The sequence below is a fragment of the Leptonychotes weddellii genome, chromosome 6 (genome assembly GCF_054177405.1).
Source record: "Leptonychotes weddellii isolate Sample4059 chromosome 6, ASM5417740v2, whole genome shotgun sequence".
Classification (NCBI taxonomy): domain Eukaryota; kingdom Metazoa; phylum Chordata; class Mammalia; order Carnivora; family Phocidae; genus Leptonychotes; species Leptonychotes weddellii.
The window spans coordinates 69501026-69520238 of record NC_138374.1 but is presented as its reverse complement, the minus strand read 5'-3'; the positions used below and the strand labels follow the sequence as shown (position 1 = coordinate 69520238).

General features: G+C 43.1%; 1 protein-coding gene, 1 long non-coding RNA gene and 1 pseudogene across 2 annotated transcripts; 1 reads left to right on the top strand and 2 right to left on the bottom strand.

Moving 5' to 3' along the window:
- Positions 1 to 865: 865 nt before the first annotated feature.
- Positions 866 to 2237, bottom strand: LOC145722042 (uncharacterized). Its single transcript, XR_014146079.1, has 2 exons — positions 1863 to 2237; positions 866 to 1064 (listed from the first exon to the last, which is right to left on the bottom strand). It is a non-coding gene; the product is annotated as an uncharacterized LOC145722042 (long non-coding RNA).
- Positions 2238 to 9046: 6809 nt separating this feature from the next.
- On the bottom strand, positions 9047 to 9425 carry LOC102747188 (small ribosomal subunit protein eS25 pseudogene; annotated as a pseudogene).
- A 1280-nt stretch (positions 9426 to 10705) lies between these two features.
- LOC102740515 (interferon-induced protein with tetratricopeptide repeats 2) lies at positions 10706 to 15554 on the top strand. Its single transcript, XM_081822884.1, is given in 4 exon segments — positions 10706 to 10782; positions 13497 to 13923; positions 14130 to 14505; positions 14508 to 15554. Coding segments are annotated over 4 exon segments (1518 nt in total). The 3' UTR covers positions 15146 to 15554.
- Positions 15555 to 19213: the final 3659 nt, after the last annotated feature.

Sequence of the window (19213 nt, the reverse complement as noted above, 5' to 3'; positions counted from 1 at the left end):
TACAGTTGCAATGGATGGATTTTTTTTTTTTTTAGATTTTATTTTTATTTATTTGAGAGAGAGAGCACAAGCGGTGGGGAGGGGCAGGCAGAGGGAGAAGGAGAAGCAGACTCCCCGCTGAGCAGGGAGCCCGATGCAGGGCTCAATCCCCTGAGATCATGACCACTGAGCCACCCAGGTGCCCCGAAATGAATGGGTTTTTTAAAGTACACTGGTATTCTGCTTTCTCTCTGTTAAAAAGACAAATGGAACTAGAGGGTATTATGCTAAGTAAAATAAGTCAGTCAGAGAAAGACAAATACCTTATGATTTCACTCATATGGTTCCCCAGGTGAACATAGGGGAAGGGAAGGAAAAATAATATAAGATGAAAACAGAGAGGAGACAAACCATAAGAGACTCTTAACTCTAGGAAACAAACTGAGGGTTTCTGCAGGGGAGGTAGGTGGGGGGATGGGGTAACTGGGTGATGGGCATTAAGGAGGGCACGGGATATAATGAGCACTGGGTATTGCATGCAACTGATGAATCACTAACTAATAACACAGTATGTTAATTAAATTGCAATTAAATAAAAAATTTTTTAAAAAAAAGAACCTCTAACTGCAACAAAGGTTCTGTTATGATTTCTTTCATTTCTACATTACCTTCAACCCCAGACTACACAGTTTGTGTGACGGCACTCACTGCCAGCTCAGGTCAGAGTGTGACCTTTCTATCCCAGAGCATAATTGTGTAGAGAATGTTAATCTGTAAAGGGCAGTTTTTGAGAATGGAGGTGCTAGATGGGGCTCAGACAAGGTAGGGTGAGAGGAGTGGGGCTCCTAGGGCACATCATTTAAGGAAACACTCACACTCAAGGTCATGCAAGTGTAGGGGCAGCGTTTATACCCCCTGAGAGCAAGTGCCTCCTTAAATTTTATTCCGTAAGTCCTCACTCACCTCCTCTCCCCCAGTTCTGGTTCTGGAGCCAAGTCACCAGGGCTGAAGCAAAGCTCCACCATGCTCTCGAGTATTCGGTCTTATGCAAAGTATTTAATCTCTTTTAGTTGGCTTCCTGATTTCTACAAAGGGGATAATCACAATATATATGATAAAGCTGTTTCAGAGAGAAAACACAATGGTATATGCAGAACAACTAAAATAATTCCTAGCACATGGCTAAGGATCAATAAATGTTAGTTATCTTTGCATTTATTTGTATTATATTCAAATATTAGAGGTACAGAACAGTGTTGAAATTCAATAAATATTGACTGAGTTTATGAATGAATAGAAATGGATGGATGGATGGATAGATGGATAGATGGACGGACAGACAAAATACATATTCCGAGTTCAATTTTCCTGAATTTCCCCTCAGCTGTTGAAAAAAGTAACACACACACAACAGAGGGAACAGTTGTTGATCAATTACTGGTGATCATTTGTAAGTGGCGGAAATCATTTAGAACTCACTCTGCTGCCCACAATCAGGTTTAGGGCTGGGATTGGGCTGGGAGCAGTGGTGCCTTCTTTCATCCAGGGAAAGTCTGAACCTCCCCCAAGTCTTTACTCTATGGTTGTTTTTACACAAATAACAGCCCCTTCCCACTCTCCTTATGGGAGCATGCCCCCCACCTTGTGGTTTTGTTTTGTTTTTAAGGGTTCCAGTCTCAGCTGAACATACAGAGTGCTGCATACATGTGGGGACAGGACATAGCAAACTGACGTTTTGAGGACCTGTCATCCAATCCTGCCTCTTTCCTTTAGTCCCCCTCTCCTTGGTCGGAGTAAGTCTTTGTGTGAATCTCTTGGTTCAGGGCCGAGAGTCTCAGGGAGACCAGCAACAGGGTGACAGCAGGAAAAAGAGTGATTCTTACCGAAGTAATTTACGGAGTTTCTTTCTCGGGCAGTATAACAAGGGTGGTTTTATTTTCTCAGTTCCAACGATGTCCTATCTAGGCTGGAAGAGAAAGAAGTTGGAACAAGACTTGTGCTCTCCTTATATAAAACTTCTGACAAGCAAGAGAGGCCACACTGGACGGACTCCAAAACTAAATTCTAAAACAAGAATAGCTGGGATTCGTCACTGTGTCCAGAAGGTCTACAAACAAGACTTAAGGGATCAGTTTCTCTCTGCTTCGGTGTATGAAAGAGGTGTGGAGGAGGACCCACGGAATGGCCACGCAATAATAAAATGTAATTCACATTTATCAGTGGCTTACAATTTGGGTTTTCTTTTATCAGTGGCTTTTTCATTTATCAGTGGCTTTTTTTGGTTTATTTCATTTAATCCTGATACAAACAAATATGATAAGAATCAGAGGCAGAGAGAGGTTGAGTAACTTTCCCAAGGATACACAGCTAGAGTGTTGCCCTATTTTACTTCAGAGCTAGAGGACTAGGCAATTGTGTTAGTTTGGAATATTAGCCAAAAAATAAAATAAAATTATAAAGACAGGTTCCAAATAGTCCTTTATGCTTTGAAAAAGCAAGAAATCACACAAAATATAATTGAATTGTGAAAAATATAAAGTCTTAAGTTTAGGTTAAAAAAAGTAATAATAGAAGCACATAGACTACATATTACTGATACAGATACACAAATTATATAGATATATAATATAATATAATATGTGATAGAATATATTACTTTTACATATTATATAGAAAATATATTATGATAATAATATAAATACTGTATAATACATTGATATATTTTTATTGCATTATATTTAGGCTATATTTAAATATTGCGATAATAATAGTATATTTACACTAATATAAAATAATACTAATTTTAAGTTTCATATATAATATCATTTAAAAGAATATACAAATATGCTCTAAATAAATTATATTATAATAAATAAAATATATTCTAAAAGAATATATAATGGAAACAGAATGGGAGAGGTTTTTGTTGACAACTGCTTTACTGCAGCTCATATAAAATACACTTAAGAACATGGCTTGTGTGAAAGATCAGTTGGTATCAAGATGATATGCCCCAGAAAAATAGCTGCAATTTTTGGCTGCATTACAGGAAGTAGAGCAGTTTTTTAAAAAAGGGAGATGAGAATTGTTCAAAGCTCACCGGTCAAGAGGTTCTGTTTGGTGTGATGTGTTCATCTGAGACTCCAGGCTTTAGGGATGAACAGAAACCTGGTTGTCCCACCTTCTCCTTTCTATGACCTACCCCACCTTCTCCCTTCTGCTTAGCTTAGTGAGAGTTTAGTCTCCAGTGAATAGTCTAAAGGGACTATTCCTTAGAAGAGGATGGATATAGGGTATGGGGAGGCCCTGGGCAGCCATGAGGTTGGGGGACAGCTCTGGAAAAGCAACCGGGGATTAACTTTCTCTCTGAGTGGCAGGTGGGGGAATCCAGGGCAAAATGAGAATGAAGGAGGCTCTCATCTTCAGGAAGGATTTCAGATTTCCAAATGCATTGACATAAACCAAGGTCCTGCCGTGACCCTGGGTTGGAGACCAGAAATTCTAGCCAAACCACAAAGAATGATAGAGACAACCAAGAGAGAAATCCCTCCATTTCCTGAGAAAGGTCTTTGGGCTGAATCTTAACCAATAATACCTGAAATTATTTTGGCCTTGAAACTTCAGAAGAAACATGAAGAAAGAGTAGAGAGGTCATTAATAGAGGCCTTCATGCAAACTCTGTATTTTACAGTGAGGGTGAAGTTTGATGCAGAACAGGAAATCTGGAAAAAGCTCTGAATTACTTATAAAAGGTTTATGAATTCTAACCAAAAACAGCCTACCTGGTTCTCCAGATCTGAAATTCCTCTGGGGAAAAAGCCAAATAAATTCAAAATGCAAAAGCATATGGGGATGAATAAATTGTATGGGCTCTAAGGTGTGCTATCAATTTTTTTCAATAAGGTACCTTTATTGTTATTTTTTTCTTCCATTTTTATTGAGATATAATTTGACAAATAACACTGTTTAAGTTTAAGGGGTATAGCACAATGACTTGATATTCCTACATATTGTGAAATGGTTATCACAATGTTTAGTTAACATCCATCACCTCACAAAAATTTTTGTTACAAAAAAATTTTTGCCCTTGTGATGAGAACTTTTAAGATCTACTCTCTTAACAATTTTCAAATGTACCACACTGCCTTGTTAAGTGTGGCCATGTGGTCCATCACATCCCCAGTACTCATTTATCTTATAACCGGAAGCTTGTATGTACGACCACCTTCACCCAACACCCCGGCACCCCTGCCTCTCTGGCAACCACGAATTTGATCTCTTATTCTAGGAGTTTGGGGTTTTTTTTTTTTTAGATTTCACATAAAAGTAAGGTCATATAGTATGTGTCTTTCTCTTAGTTCACTTAGCATAATGCCCTCAAGGCCCATCTATGTTGTTGTCACAAACAGCAACATTTCCCTTTTTTGTGGCTGAATAATAGTCTATTATACCATATATATTTAAGAATGTGATATAGATCACTTTTTTTTTTCTCATTCATCCATCAATGGACGCTTAGGTTGCTTCCATATCTAGGCTGTTGTAAATAATGTTTCGGTGAACAATGGGTGTAGATCTCTTTTCAATATAGTGGCTTCCTTTCCTTCAGATATATTCCTAGAAGTGGAATTGATGGATCACCTGGTAGTTTTATTTTAATTTTTTTAAGGAAACTCCATCTTGTTTTCCATAGTGGTTTAAATTCTTTAAAGGCAGCTACTGAGTCCAATGAGAATATCTGCTGCCTGCTGACATCTGGCTCATACATAAATGGAGACAGTAGAGTGTGGAAAAGCAAGAGGCTATGTACAGAGCCTACGAGGAAACAGTTGGTACATCTGCAATATAGCAGCTTCCAGCCACATGAAGTAAACTCTGAAGACAAGGCCATGTCCTACACACCAGGAGTACCAGCTGCCATGGGGCTCATTGATGAGGACTGAAGAAGGCATCCCATTGAGAAAAGCATGTTCTGATGGTAGCAACTTCCCCCTAAGCAAATCCGGACACGGCAGGCAGTAAATATAAAACAGTCCCCCAGATCTTTACTAATCCATGAGGCGGCATAATTGGGTAAATGATGGGGCCTTTCATGAATATAGGGACTAGAAAAAGAGGAGTTTTGGGGAGAAAGATAAATTCCATTTTAGACTTACTGAATTCACTTATGATAGGGGTCAGCAACTTTTTTCTGCAGAGGGCCAGATAGTAGATAATTCTAGCCTTTGCAGGCCACATATGGTCTCTGTCACATGTTTTTCTGTGTGTGTGTGTGTGTGTGTGTGCTTGCAACTCTAAAATTGTAAAAAAAAAATTTTTTTTAAGGCATTCTTAACTTGAGGGCTATACAAAAATAGGCAGAGGAATGGATTTGGCCCTCAGGCTGCGGGCCAAATCCAGATGCTGTTAGTATCTCCTAACTTATGATTATCCCAGATGAAGATGGCCAGTAACCTACTGAAAGAATTTCTTGAGTCTGAGCAAAAGGTTCTCAGACAGACTGACAGAGAGGGAGACAGATGATAGACAGATAGATAGATAATCAGCGAGATATTTATATAGATAGATGATAGATAATTAGATAGCAGAGCCACCCAGGCACCCCCGATTTTTAATTTTTTGAGGAAGCTTCATACTGTTTTTCATAATGACTATACCAGCTTACGTTCCTGCTAGCAGTGTATAAATGAACCATGTAGTTCAGATCTTTAGATCAAGAGACTCTTTGCTCATAAGCCCCACAATTAAACAAGTGAGGTCTTTGAGGCAGACAGATCTGGACTTGCCTCCCTGGGCACGTTGCATAAGCAGGCCGAGTCTTCTCTTACTCACCTGCAAATGGCCATCTCTCACATGGGGGTCAAATGGAGTAAATCAGATAAGTCCTATAAAGCCCTGAGCAGAGCTTCGCCATCACTATTAGCTAATGGTCTGACTGCGGCCATAGCTTCCTGAAGCCACAGGAGTGCAGTGCTCACTTCGATTTCTAGTTCGCTGACTGCTACATGTTGGGTCCTCCCTCCAGGAAATTTTCCTCCACCTTGAACGTCCTCACATACGCTTCCTCCAAAACATTTTGTCCCAGTGAGTTCCCAGTCAGAAAGATCAAAGCTCTCCTTGGTCACGTCTCCTTCCCCCCCAGCAGGAAACCAGCATAGCTGAAAGTCACTTGCACTCGCCAGGATCTATTTCCATTCAGATGTGCAAGTACGGACAAAGGTACCCCTCGTCAGCAGCGCTGTGCTTCACGTCCTCAGGAATCTGCAGTCAGCAAGCTTCGCTGCCCCTTGCTCCAAAAGCCACTACTTAAGATGGGAGTTTTGAATGGAAAGGAATATGAGCTTCATTCTGTTGGCCGGCCACCTGGGGAGAAGCTGGTAGGTAGACTCTTGTCCAAAGGCCAACTCCAAGGTTTCTGCGTGGCCCAGAGATTTTTTTAAAGGGGTTTAGGGCAGTGAATTCATTAAGGGAGTGCAGTGGTCTGTAATATTTCTTGATTCCGTGCAGACTCACTAGTGCCGGCTACGGATGTTATTGCGGTGCTCAGAAGTTGTGCAAGAGATCTGGTTCCTTGGTGCCCAGCAGGTGGTGCAGGAGAGTTTGGTGAGGTGCAGAAGTGCTCCGCTCCTTCTATCAAGAATGCATGATCGATCTATGGATATGGGAAGAAAGATTTAGTTAATCAATCACGTGGGCTTAAAGACTACTAGGTTGGCCAGGGGGCCGAGGCGGCTTCCAGCTCAGGCAGACTTCTGAGCAGCAAATCAGCCTTCCAGGACACTGTAGGACAGCTGGGCAGCACTCAGCCTACGACCATGAGATAAAAGGTTTTTTCTTGCATTGGTCTCTTGAAATTGTGTCTAGAAAAATCTCAAGACAAATTTTTCTTAAGTGCTAGATTTTGGCGCTGGCTTAAATATTTAATGTACCGTAAATCTAGATCATAATTGTTGCAGGCATTTTAAATTTTGCAGCACTTTTCAGATGCACACAGGCTCTCCCCAGTGGAATCTTTTAGAAATCCTAGCCAGGAAGTGGCCAGAGGCTGGAGCAGGGAAGAAAAGGCACAGGAGGCATTGGGAGAAGGGGGAGGGGCAAGTTTATTTCATTCTGTTGCAGGAAAATTTTCATCAGTTAAGGATGCCAAGCCGGCAGAAATATTCTTACAAGCTTTTGTTTTCCTGTTTTTCATATGAAAGGAAAAGTCAGGAGCTTGGAGTTATTTAATTATAATTTTTAAGGGAAGCATACTCTTTATAAGCTCAGCATTGGATGCCCTAATAAAGGATGGGCTGGATTTAACTAATTATTTTCCAAAGAACCGCAGTGGGGCATTAAACCAGAATTCACATCTCTGAGGTTGCCCAGAGCCTCCAGAGAAATTGGGCTCCATCAGTCCCGGTACCCACGCTTTCCTTTTCTGTTCTGTTTTTAATCTTCAGTGATCTTTTAAAAACAAACAAAATCCAACTAGAATCATGAAGGACTTTTTTCAGTATAAAGATACTATGAGCACGCTAAAGAACTTGGGGAAAATGCCAGCTAGTCTAAGGGGAAAAATTCAATCGTCTCTTATATAACCCACCAGGAATAAACTATTTCAACATTTGAGAGAGATATATGTATGTGTGTGTGTGTGTGTGTGTGTATATATATATATATATATATATATATATATATATATATATCTCCTTTATTAAGTAGATTTGGGGGGAAATCTTTTCAAAGTTGAGGGTATAGATTCCATACAGTTTCATCTTATCTTTTCACTTAACATTATATTGTGAGTGTTATCAGTAAAATTGTTCAACATCATGAGTATCAAGGGCTTCGATAATGCTGGAAAATATGGATGTATTATGATTTCTTCCTTCCTTCTTTCCCTTTGTTCTTTCTTCCCTCCCTCCTTCCCCCTTCCATTCCTCCTTCCTTCCTTCCCGATTCCTTACTTTATAATCAAATTTATGCATTCACACCATTTAAATAGTCAACATGATCTACAGGTTTAGAAAAACAGCATCCCCCAACCCCCACCATATTTCCCATTCCCCAGAGGCAACCAGTAATTCTTTTAGTGACTATTGTGCTATTTATAGCCATATACTTAAATAACATGATTATATTGGTAGTTCTTGATTTTTAAATTTTAGCCCATATCTATTTGTTTTCCACCATTGAACCCCCTCCCCAACACACCACACACACACACACACACCCCTCCTCTCCTACATCGTCCCCTCCCAATATCTCTTTGTGACTTTGGTTGGATCAATATTCAGTATTTGGATTATTACAACCACACAAACCCTACTCACAGCTGAGTCCTGTCTTGTTCTCCCATGACCTTTCTTTTCCCATATTTTGTTTCATTTTTTCTGAAGTTAAAGGAAACAAACAAACAAAAGTGGTTTTGTTTTTTGTTTCTTTTTTTTTTTAGGTTTCTAAGTACTTATCACCATCTCAGCCCCGAGCTCTATTGTAGTTGAACAAAACTCCTTTCCGTATTTTCAAACCTGAGGCGAGCTGCCCTTGTCACATTTTGGTGGCAATCACTCACAGGACCTTTGACCTACTCCTGTCTACACTGCCTGCACTCCAGGTCGGTGGGGAAAGTACGGAGTTATTTCCTTCTCCCTCCCATCTTATGTAAGACCTTCTTTTGCGCTGCGTCCTGTGTTTCCCAAATCCCATTTCTTCATTTACTACCTGGGTTTACTCCTAATTTTGATGGGGGCATCTCCTCTCAGCTTCCTGAACAAGTGTCTGTAACGTAAATTTTTTGCTTACGTGTATGAAAAGGTCTCCGCGCTTTCCTCACATTTAAATGATTATGTGGCGAAATTTAAAATTATTTTCCCACAGCTTTTGGAAGGCATTTCTCCATTGTCTTCTAGCTTTTCGAGTCGTTGTCGAGATGTTCAACATTTGGATTCTTGTTGTGTTATATACACCCTTTTCCCCCTGGAACTGTAGAATTCTCTCTGTCACCAGTATTCTAAAAGCTTACCATCAAGTACTTGGTAAAGGGTTAGTTTTTTATTATTATTATTTAATAAGGTCTTATTCTTCAAAATGTGCCTTTGGTAGGATGTGTTCGAGCATCTTCGCCGGTACCTGGGACACCCCCACCCTCGGTGTTTCTGGTGTAAATGACTTCAGCTCTGTGCTTTGAGACCAGTTTAATATAGAAGCTCCTGGAGGGCTGCCCTGGCCAGGGAGTCCTGAGTCTCTCAGAAACAACCACTGGGGGTCTAAGCTTATAGTTGGGAACTTTGCACAGATTTGTCATATGTCACTTTGTCAAATGACACTGGGTTATTGAGCTTGTTCTGAGCTTCGCCTTTGGACCACTTGTTTCTGGCCTTGCCCCCAGATCTGTGCCCTGGATCTTTGTCTTTCTTAGCCAACTTCCCGGCATCTCTCTTCTTCTTGTCCTTGGGCGGCATCGAAAAGCTCAGGGAGTTAATGCTCCCCCTGCAGCTCGCTAAGATGTCCGACAAAAGAGGCTAAAGTTTATTTTTACCATGTGGAAATTTACAGCCTTCCGTTCAGGGAAACTTTATTGCATTTTTTTTTTTTTAAGATTTTTATTTATTTATTTGAGAGAGAGAGAATGAGAGAGCACATGAGAAGGGGGAGGGTCAGAGGGAGAAGCAGGCTCCCCGCCAAGCAGGGAGCCTGATGCGGGACTCGATCCCGGGACTCCTGGATCATGACCTGAGCCGAAGGCAGTCGCTTAACCAACTGAGCCACCCAGGCGCCCTATTGCATTCTTCTAGAATGTCCTTTCTTCCTTTCATTTCCCTTGTTCCATCTAGAACTCAAATTTTTCAGATGTTGCTCCTCCAAAGCTGTCCCTCTAATTTTCCTGTGTTATATATCGTATTTGTCTTCTTTTTATCTAGTTGCTGTACTATTTAAAAAAAAATTTTTTTTTTTACCATTTTTCCTTTCAATCTTAATCTTCTGAGTTTTTCACTTAATTTAATTGTTTTAATTTCCAAGACTTCTTCCATGTTCTTTAAATGTTTGGGGCTTTTTTTTAAAAAAAAAAAAAAGCATTTGCTTTTATTCCATGGATGCAGCATCTTCTCTCGTATCTCAATTTATCGATGACCCTTTATTTGTTCTTATTCTTGTTGTTTTAAGTCTTCTGCTCCCTTCAGGACAATTTTACCATGTGCTTGTTTGGGCCACTGTCCTCCAGGTGAGAGGCCTTTCCTAAAATATCTGGGGATCCTCTGACGCTCGTTCATGATTGAGAGAGAAACACTAAAAAGCCAACAGGAAGCCTGGAGCACCTGCAAGGTGACCTCACTGCCCCATTTGACGAGGGACCCCTGATGTCTGTGTCCTGGACTTCCTCGACTTCCTCTGTAACAGGCTACTCATCCCTTGCCTGGAAGAAATAAGCCTGGCTGCCGCATTTTTAGAGCTGACTCGGGAAGACGTGGTCTCAAAACTCCACGTGCAAACACTTATTTAACTCTCTCATTTGCCATATAGTACCCAAGGCGTCCAGCTGTGCCTATAACTGTAGTCCAGGACCATCTATTTTATCCTCTGTACAGAATACACGACAACCTTCTGCTACTTTAGGGGATGGGTGTTGCAAGGACCAGAGGCAGAGTCTATGGGATCAGTCTTCCTGTTGAAACAGAGCCGGACTAGACTTGGGTCCCCTCAATCCTGATCGGAACCCCAGTGTTCCCGGACAGCTGAAACCATGCCCCTGAGTAGCACACCTTGCAGGAACGCAGGGGGCAGGAAGCTTACCAAAGGGGGGCTCCACCAGGAAGACTGGTAAAGACAGAACCAAACCAGTGTGCTCCGAGGTGGACCCCAGTGCTGAGCCTTGACAAACTTTCTCCCTCTTTATACTAAAAATCATGTCCATGGGTGGGGATTTAACATGCTAATGAGCTATTTCGGTGTAGGTTCTGTCCACTGCACCTGCATGCCCAACTTCCTGTCTCCCTTCCCCACCTATATGCTTAGACATCACTCCTTTCCTGCCTCAGTCTCTTTAAAATCTTTCCCTGGCCTTTGTTCTGGGAGCCAGCATGGAGGATCCTTTCCTTTGTGCTGTTTGCCTTATGCTCGGGCATAAGCCCCAATAAAAGACTTGCCTGGAGCTTCCTGTTTGGCCTCTGGTCGTTTTCTATTGCTGGAGAGCCCAGGGACCCCAGTTCATCCCTACACACACATACACACACACACACACACACACACACGCACACGCACTTCTGCAGCACTTTGTGCTGCTAACTCCTGAGCCTTTGGGGAATTCTGCAGTATCAATGGGTTGTTTCTTAGGTTCCCCCACTGGTGGCAGAGTTAGCTTTCCCATGTTCCCATGTTTGGTAAAACCAATCCCCACTTGTCTAGCTGTGTCAGGGTTTCTGAGATTCTGCCGTCTTTGTGTTCTCTTTCCTTTATGGTTAGAAGCCTTCACAGACCATGTCATCTTGGTAGGATTTGAGGAGGGAGCTAAAACAGTCTCATGTGTTCGATGGATAGTCTCATGATACCTTTAAATATTTATTTTCCACCATCACCTAAAGTTTTAAGCAGTTGTAACTGATCCTGCGATGAACACCCCTTGTTCACAAACTTGTGTGGCAGTCAGGGTGCAGCCAGAGAAGCTGAGGCAGCAGGAGATATACAAGAAGAGACATGATGCCAGGAATCAGCCTATGTGATGATGAGGGCTGGCTGGTCAAGTCCAACTCCACAGGGCAAACCATCACAAGGAAGGCAGACTAGGACTCCAGGGCATGGGTGTCAGTGGCTGTCCACTGGCAGAATTTCTTCATCAGGGAGCCTCAGCACTATCCTCGAGCCTTTCGACTGATTAAACCAGGCCCACCCAGGTAAAATAAAATAATCTTTCTTACTTAAAATTAAATGCTTGTGGACTTTATTTTTTTTAAGATTTTATTTATTTATTTGACAGAGAGAGACACAGCGAGAGAGGGAACACAAGCAGGGGGAGCGGGAGAGGGAGAAGCAGGCTTCCCGCCGAGCAGGGAGCCCGATGCGGGGCTCGATCCCAAGACCCTGGGATCATGACCTGAGCCGAAGGCAGACGCCCAACCGACTGAGCCACCCAGGTGCCCCGCTTGTGGACTTTAATCACGTCTACAGAATACCTTCACAGCAACACTTAGGTTCATGTTTGATCTAGTAACTGGGCACGATAGACTAGCCAACGTGACACATGCATAGACCATCACAGCCTTTGACTGAATGTCTGGTTTTCTATACATTCTTAATATTCAAAATTTTATGTCAAGAGCTCTTTGTATGTTTTGCCACAATTCCCTGCACGTTTTATGTCAAAGTATGTTCTGAACCCTCATATATAAGTAAAAGTGCCCGGCTGTGATTCTTGAAAATCTTTTTGTGTAACTGAAGCTTTAAATGCCATTGAAATACCATTGACTTAATTTGCGTTTCTTTGATTACTGACCATTTTTTTATATGTGTGTTGGTAAATTTTGAACTACCTGCTCATATTAGTATCTACTGAAATACGAATACTAAAAGCACGTTTTAGGTATTAAACGGAATACCTCTTGTCATGCTTATAATGTGTTTTCTAGTTTGTCCTTTGATTTTTGTGAATAGCATTTGCACGTGGGCTCTTTGTGTCCTGTTTCTCATCTGCTCCAGATGTCTCTCTGTCTCTGTAAGGAACCTGACTACTGTCTTCGTGACCACTGAGCAAATCAAAAGGGTGGTGGACCACAGCATCAGGTGGCAGCCACCCGGGGAGAGAGTGGAGAGTATTTGAGTTGTTCTAGTTCGTGAATCTGCCCGAAGAGCCAGCTCAGCAAAGGCAGAGACAGCGACAAAGGTGGGGCTATACTCGTTGGCCCAATGTCAGATGGACCAAAAGCCGGCCCCGAGCCAACCTGAAGAAACTAACACTCTGTGCACACTCCATCCCTTGGGAAGGACCCCCGAGGGATATCTATTCACACCCAGCCCCAAACGATGCCCCTCTCATCTCTTGGTGTCTTCAGCCCAGCATTTCCTCTTAGTTTCCCTGACTATTTTGGTGGATCAGAAGTCCAGGCTCACACCCTGGTTTCCATGCTTGAGAGAGGAAACAAAAAACCAACCTCACTAAATATTATTACTCAACTACTGCACCATTCTCCGATAATTTCTACAGAGAAATTTCCTTGCTTTGCAGTTGGAGCTCCAGGACCTCTGTGCCCATCCTTCTCTAAGACAGGTGGAACTGGGGTGTCCCTGGGTAATAAGTTTCCTCCACTCCCCCTTCCTTCTGGGCCATCCCATCGACTTCCATCCATCTGGGGGGCTTTTACAAAATACCACAGACTGGTAGCTTATAATAAACAACAGAAATTCCTTTCTCACAATTCTGGATCAGAGTGCCAGCACTGTTTGGGCCTTCTCAGAAATGGTCAGGTGGCCATGCCCTAAACCTGTTGCTTTGTCCATCTGCTCACTCACATCCCCAAACGTCTTCTCTTCTTCCCCTACAGTGAAATCACCAAACATTCCCTGGAAAACATCTTACTGCAACTGAAATGCCATTTCACCTGGAACTTACATGATGAAGAAAGTTCCTTAGATGATCTGGAGAACAGAGTGCGTGACCAGGCATGGCTTCTAAACAAAGAATTCAAAGCAGTCATGTACAATCTGTTTGCCTATGTTAAACACCTCCGAGGCCAGAACAAGGTGGCTCTGGAATATTTACAGCAAGCAGAAGAGTTTATCCTGCATGGACAGGCCCGCCAAGGCAAAATCTGAAGTCTGGTCACCTGGGGAAACTACGCCTGGGTCTATTATCACATGGGCAGGCTTCCAGAAGCACAGGCTTACGTTGACAAGGTAGGACATCTTTGCAAGAAGTTTGCAAGCTCCTACAGAATTGAATGCCCCGAGATTGACTGTGAAAAGGGATGGGCTCTTTTATTTATTTATTTTTTTAAAGATTTTATTTATTTATTTGACAGAGAGATAGACAGAAGAGCACAAGCAGAGGGAATGGCAGAGGGAGAGGGAGAAGCAGGCTCTGCACTGAGCAGGGAACCCGATGCGGGACTCGATCCCAGGAACCCGAGATCATGACCCAAGCTGAAGGCAGACGCCCAACCATCTGAGCCACCCAGGCGCCCGGACGGGCACTTTTAAAATGGGGAGAAAAGTATTATGAACGGGCTAAGGAGTGTTTTGAGAAAGCTTTGCAAAAGAAACCCACCAATCCAGAATTCTCCCTGGGACTGGCCATCACACTCTACCGTCTGGGTGACAAAGCACCAACAGAGAACACCATTTGCCTGCTGAGGCGGGCCATCCGACTGAATCCTGACAACCAGTATATTCACGTTCTCCTGGCTCTGACTCTCCAAAAGACCTAGAAACAAGCTGAAGGAGATAAGCTAGTCGAAGAGGCCTTAAAGAAAATGCTGTGCCCAACGGACGTCCTCTGCAGTGTGGCCAAATATTACCGAAATAAAGGTACTCTGGACACGGCTATCGAATTACTTAAAAGGCTTTAGAATCGGTACGGAACAACGTCTATCAACATCTGCAGATCGGATGCTGCTACAGAGCAAAAATCCGGCAAATACAGAGGTCAAGGAGGTACGCCACGAAGGAGAATGAAGAAGAGCTGCAGGAGATGACGAGACACGTGGTGGATCACTTTAAGAGAGTTGTTGAGTTGAAAATTAACCTTCCCCACGCCTGCTCCGACCTTGCCTGCCTCTATGCCATCATGGGCCAGTATGATAAGGTGGAGTATTACTTCCAGAAAGAATTCAGTAAGGATCTGCCTCCAGCAGAGAGACAAGTCCTCCACCTGCGCTACGGAAACTTCCAGCAGTACCAGCAGCTGTGTGACGACACCGCCATCCGTCACTACCTGCAGGGCTTGAACATCAATGGGACAGTGACGGAGAAGGAAAAGCTGATCGTCAACCTAAGAAAAATTGCCCACAAGCGACTCTCTGAAAACGCCTTCGATGCTGTGGGTTGGCAACTCTCCGGGTTCATTCGCGAGCTGAATAGAAAGGGGCACCCGTGGGACAGTCCACCCCCAGAGGCCGCCCTGCGGGCTGAGAAGGGCAGTGAGGAAATGACGGAGGGCGCGGGTGGGGCGGAAGGCCCTAGAGAGAGCCTGTAACCAGTCCTCAGGGCTTCCGAGAGAGAAGAGCCAGAGCGAGAATGAGAGAGAGGGGTAGGAGGCCTGGCGAGGTGGTCACAAAGGGGAGGGAAACGGGGACACAGAGAGACAGAGAAGCCGCAACTTGCAGGAGCTGGGCCAGATGGCTGGGCTTTTCATTTTGCTGTCTCTTTTTCCGGGTTCCCAAAATTCTCTCAGCCAGACCTGGAAATGCAGAATGACTTTTCCTCTGTCCTATAGATACTTTGAGCAAAAGCTCCTTTAAGGGCAAGCACTTGCTTTGGGACCATGGGACTCTGCTTTAGTCTCAGTTTGCACCCCCCAGCTCTCGCCCAGCGCCTTGCACTCAGCCTGGCATACAGTAGGCACTCAACACCGCTGACAGAACAAGAGAACACAACATCACTGAGGCCTGGTCCTCTTTCCGTGCACCTTCTGCTCCCAAATGAATTCCATACAAACCAAAGATTTAAATGTTTAAAAAATAGAAATCACAAAATTTCTACAGGAATTCTTGAGAGGATTTTTTTAAATCACAGGGTCTGGAAGTTGTAAGTATGAAACAAAACACGAAAGGGCAAAAGTATTACGAAATTCAACCACATTAAAACACGCTTCATAGAGGAGGGACCTCCGGAAACTCGAAAGATCAATGACAGACTTAAAAATACTGTTTCAATACATTACCAGGTAAAGGATTAACTTCCTTAATGATGAAACAGTTCCTTTGGACAAATGGGCAAAGGTCAGGAAATTAAAATGGCTTAAACACGTGAAATGATTGTTAATGTTGCTCTTATTAAGAGCAAAGCAAACCAACACTATTAAGAGAGGTCATCTCAGGTCAACCAAAGAAACACCTTTCAGAAAAGGGTACTAACAAGGATGTGGATAAACAACCTCCATCATGCATCGCCATTGAGATTATAAATCATGCAGATGGACGGCATTTGTTGATGGCAGTTGAGCATTCATGAATCTTCGCCCCAGCAGTTCCACTCATTAATCTATCCTGTATTTGCATATGCATGCAAAGACATGTATAAAGATACTCATGAAGCTTTGTTTATAATAACAAAGGAGTGACAACAACTCAAAGGTCCATCACTAGAGGACTCATTAATTCAATTTTCATATTTCATACACAGAACAGCATGCAGCTATTGTAAAAACTAGTAAGGCGGTTCTAAATGTAAAAATAAAGAACACTATCTCTGAGATATATTAAAAAATTAAAAAATAAAGAATAAAAGTGCAGAAGAGTGTATACAGCATGCTAACATTGTTCAAAGGAAGGAAGGGTAGGAGGAGGGAAAAATAGCATATCACATTATGCATAGACTATTTGGAAAAGGATATATTTCCTCTAGGGTAGCCTCCAGAGAGGGAACGGGCTGTCTGGGAGTCTGTATGCGAGGAAGATTTATATATTTCAACTGCATAGATTTTTAAATTTTGAATTTGATACCCAGAGCATATATCACATTGTCAAAAAAAGTACGCAACAAAACAAATTCAAAACAAAAGATGGTCACGCCAGAGTGCCGTGACCACCCCACTGGTGTCTATTCGGCAACTGGTTCCTGCTGTCCAAGCCACACTAATCAATGTCTGAAGATCTCTGTACCTAATCGACGAGTCTCTGGATTCCCGGTCTTCCTCCTCTTTTTTCCGGAACCCGGAAAAAGAGACAGCATCTTTACTCCCATCACCCACCCACTCACCCCACCACTAACATGTACAACGTGTCCTCTACTCTCCTTGCTGATCCATAATGGTGTCCATCGCAACTGATCCTTGAAACTGTAGCCATGTCCTGGACCTTTGCTCTGACTGCTCTCCTCCAACTATCCCACTCTGCTATCTCTTTCTCCATCCGTGTTCAGGAATTTACTTTTTGTGCAACAAACTTTTCTCGAGCTCCTGAAAGCTGTCAAGGAATGTGATGAATGAGAATGTACCAAGATGAAGGTCACAACTCTAAGTTCGTGCTGCAATATTGTGCTTCTGTCGACAGCACGCACCCTGTAGCTGTCTCATTTCCCGAGAAAGAGGGAAGATCTTCATCCACCCCGTGTGCTGCCAGGGTTGCAGGACTCCCCGCGCTGCCCCCCGCTCCCCGTCATTAGATGGATGAAAGTTTAACCTTGCCCTCAGATCACAAACTCCAGAAAGTTCACGGTGACACTTCCCTTCCCTGACACTGAGGGGCAATCTTAACCAGTGTTGCTTGGCCTTGCATGTTATGGGGATCTCTGCCTGTAGCCCTTTAGTAACTGCAAGAGGAACCCAAAGGAACATGGCAAGTCTGGTTGGAAACTCAAGTAGCCACAGCTTTGCTTCCAGAAAGCTGGTGGAGCAGCCGGTGAGAGAGGTGGAAAAGTTCCTGCTGCTAAGTTCAAAGAAAACCAGAAGTCGGTACACGTGCAGAGACGCATTTCCACACATTTCCTCTGCTGTCCCTCGTACCTTTATGTGGCCTTTTTCATCTCTCTTTTATCTATGAATGCTTCTGTGATAATCAACTTTTAAAACTCTTTATTCTCAGAATCAGACACTGACAAATATTTGAGGCATACTTTGAAGGCACGGCTTCATTGAATAAATGCTCTCCATCGAGGGATACCATCAACAAAGGTTCCATGTGCACACAGGAGTCTCTGGGGCCCAGAAGGTGAACACAGAACCCCAGCCCGTGGCAGAGGACGTGGGAACACGAGAGTTAATGTCACAAAGAGCGTCCCAGGGGGTGAGCTGGGGATATGGAGAATGATGGCAAGGTTCTCATCAGAGAGCAGAATCTGGGTCTAAGAAAGAATCTTCCAAATGCCTATCCAGCAGACATTCACCATTGCTACTGACTTGTGACCTCTGAGCTTCCTCCAGGTTCCCTTTCTTCAACTGGGATGTTTCCTATGGTTCTTGTGCCCCAACAGAATACATAGGAGTTACCTAATCTTATCTAGTCTTTTAGGTGTTTTTCTCACCAGACCACAGGAAGCCACACCCTGTCCATTGAGGGGAACCGTGCATCACCAAGAGTTCCCTGAGCATAGCTGGGCACAATGGTTGCCTTGACTCTGGGTTGACTCTCTTGGGAAAGGCCTGAGTATGTTCTGTGTTTAAGAAGAAGGGCACATTGTGGGTATTTAGGGTGTGAATAGTATTGAACTAGCCACCAACTCAGCTAGGTAGATAAAGCTTACGTCAAACATTCTCTACAGAGACAGAACAAAAAAGAAGGCCATTTTTTTCTGTGAATCTCAAGAAAAACCTGTACAGTTTTATTTTATGGAATTAAAAGAATTTTTACTGACGGTCAAAATATAATGTGGTTCTCACACTTTATAGCACGCATTAGGATTATTTGGAAAGTTTACTAACACAGAGATTCCTTGGCCCCACTCCTAGAATTTCCGATGCATTTTATTGAGGACGGAGCCTGAGAATCTGCATTTGTGACAGGTTCCCAGGTGAAACTAAAATTTCCTGGGGTTGATGGCAACGTGGGACTAGTGCATTATACCACCTTGTAGTGGATGTAGCCACGCAATGAGGAAATGCCTTTCCTCATTCTGAGAACAGCAAACAAAGATTCTCCCTTAGTCTAGGCTGAGACAGGGACAGCCCTAAGCCTACATTCTGGGACAAAGACACATAAAGAGTTGTAACAGCCCGACTAATCAGAACTCTGGCTGAGTAAGTTTCATTTTTCTCATCATAGACATATTACCAGAAGAGAGTTGGTTTTCTTTTCCAGTTTCTATTTTGCATTCCCGTTGCATCTTCTAACACTAACCCAGCTGCCAGAGGCACTGGTGCAACCCTCTAGTGAACGTGAACACACCCTACACGGGCTCTGGCCATACGGATTTCTGAAGGGCAACACAGTAGCTCCAGGCATTTCAAAACACAGCTAGCACGTGCTTTCCCCGTGCTTCTCCCCACCTGGTACCTTTATGATAAGATTTAAACATTTCTATCCAATCGTTTTCTTGAATGCAAATTCAAAACACCACCAAAAAATCCCCATGCTGTTCCTAGTTTCCTTCTGCAGCATTTCTTGTA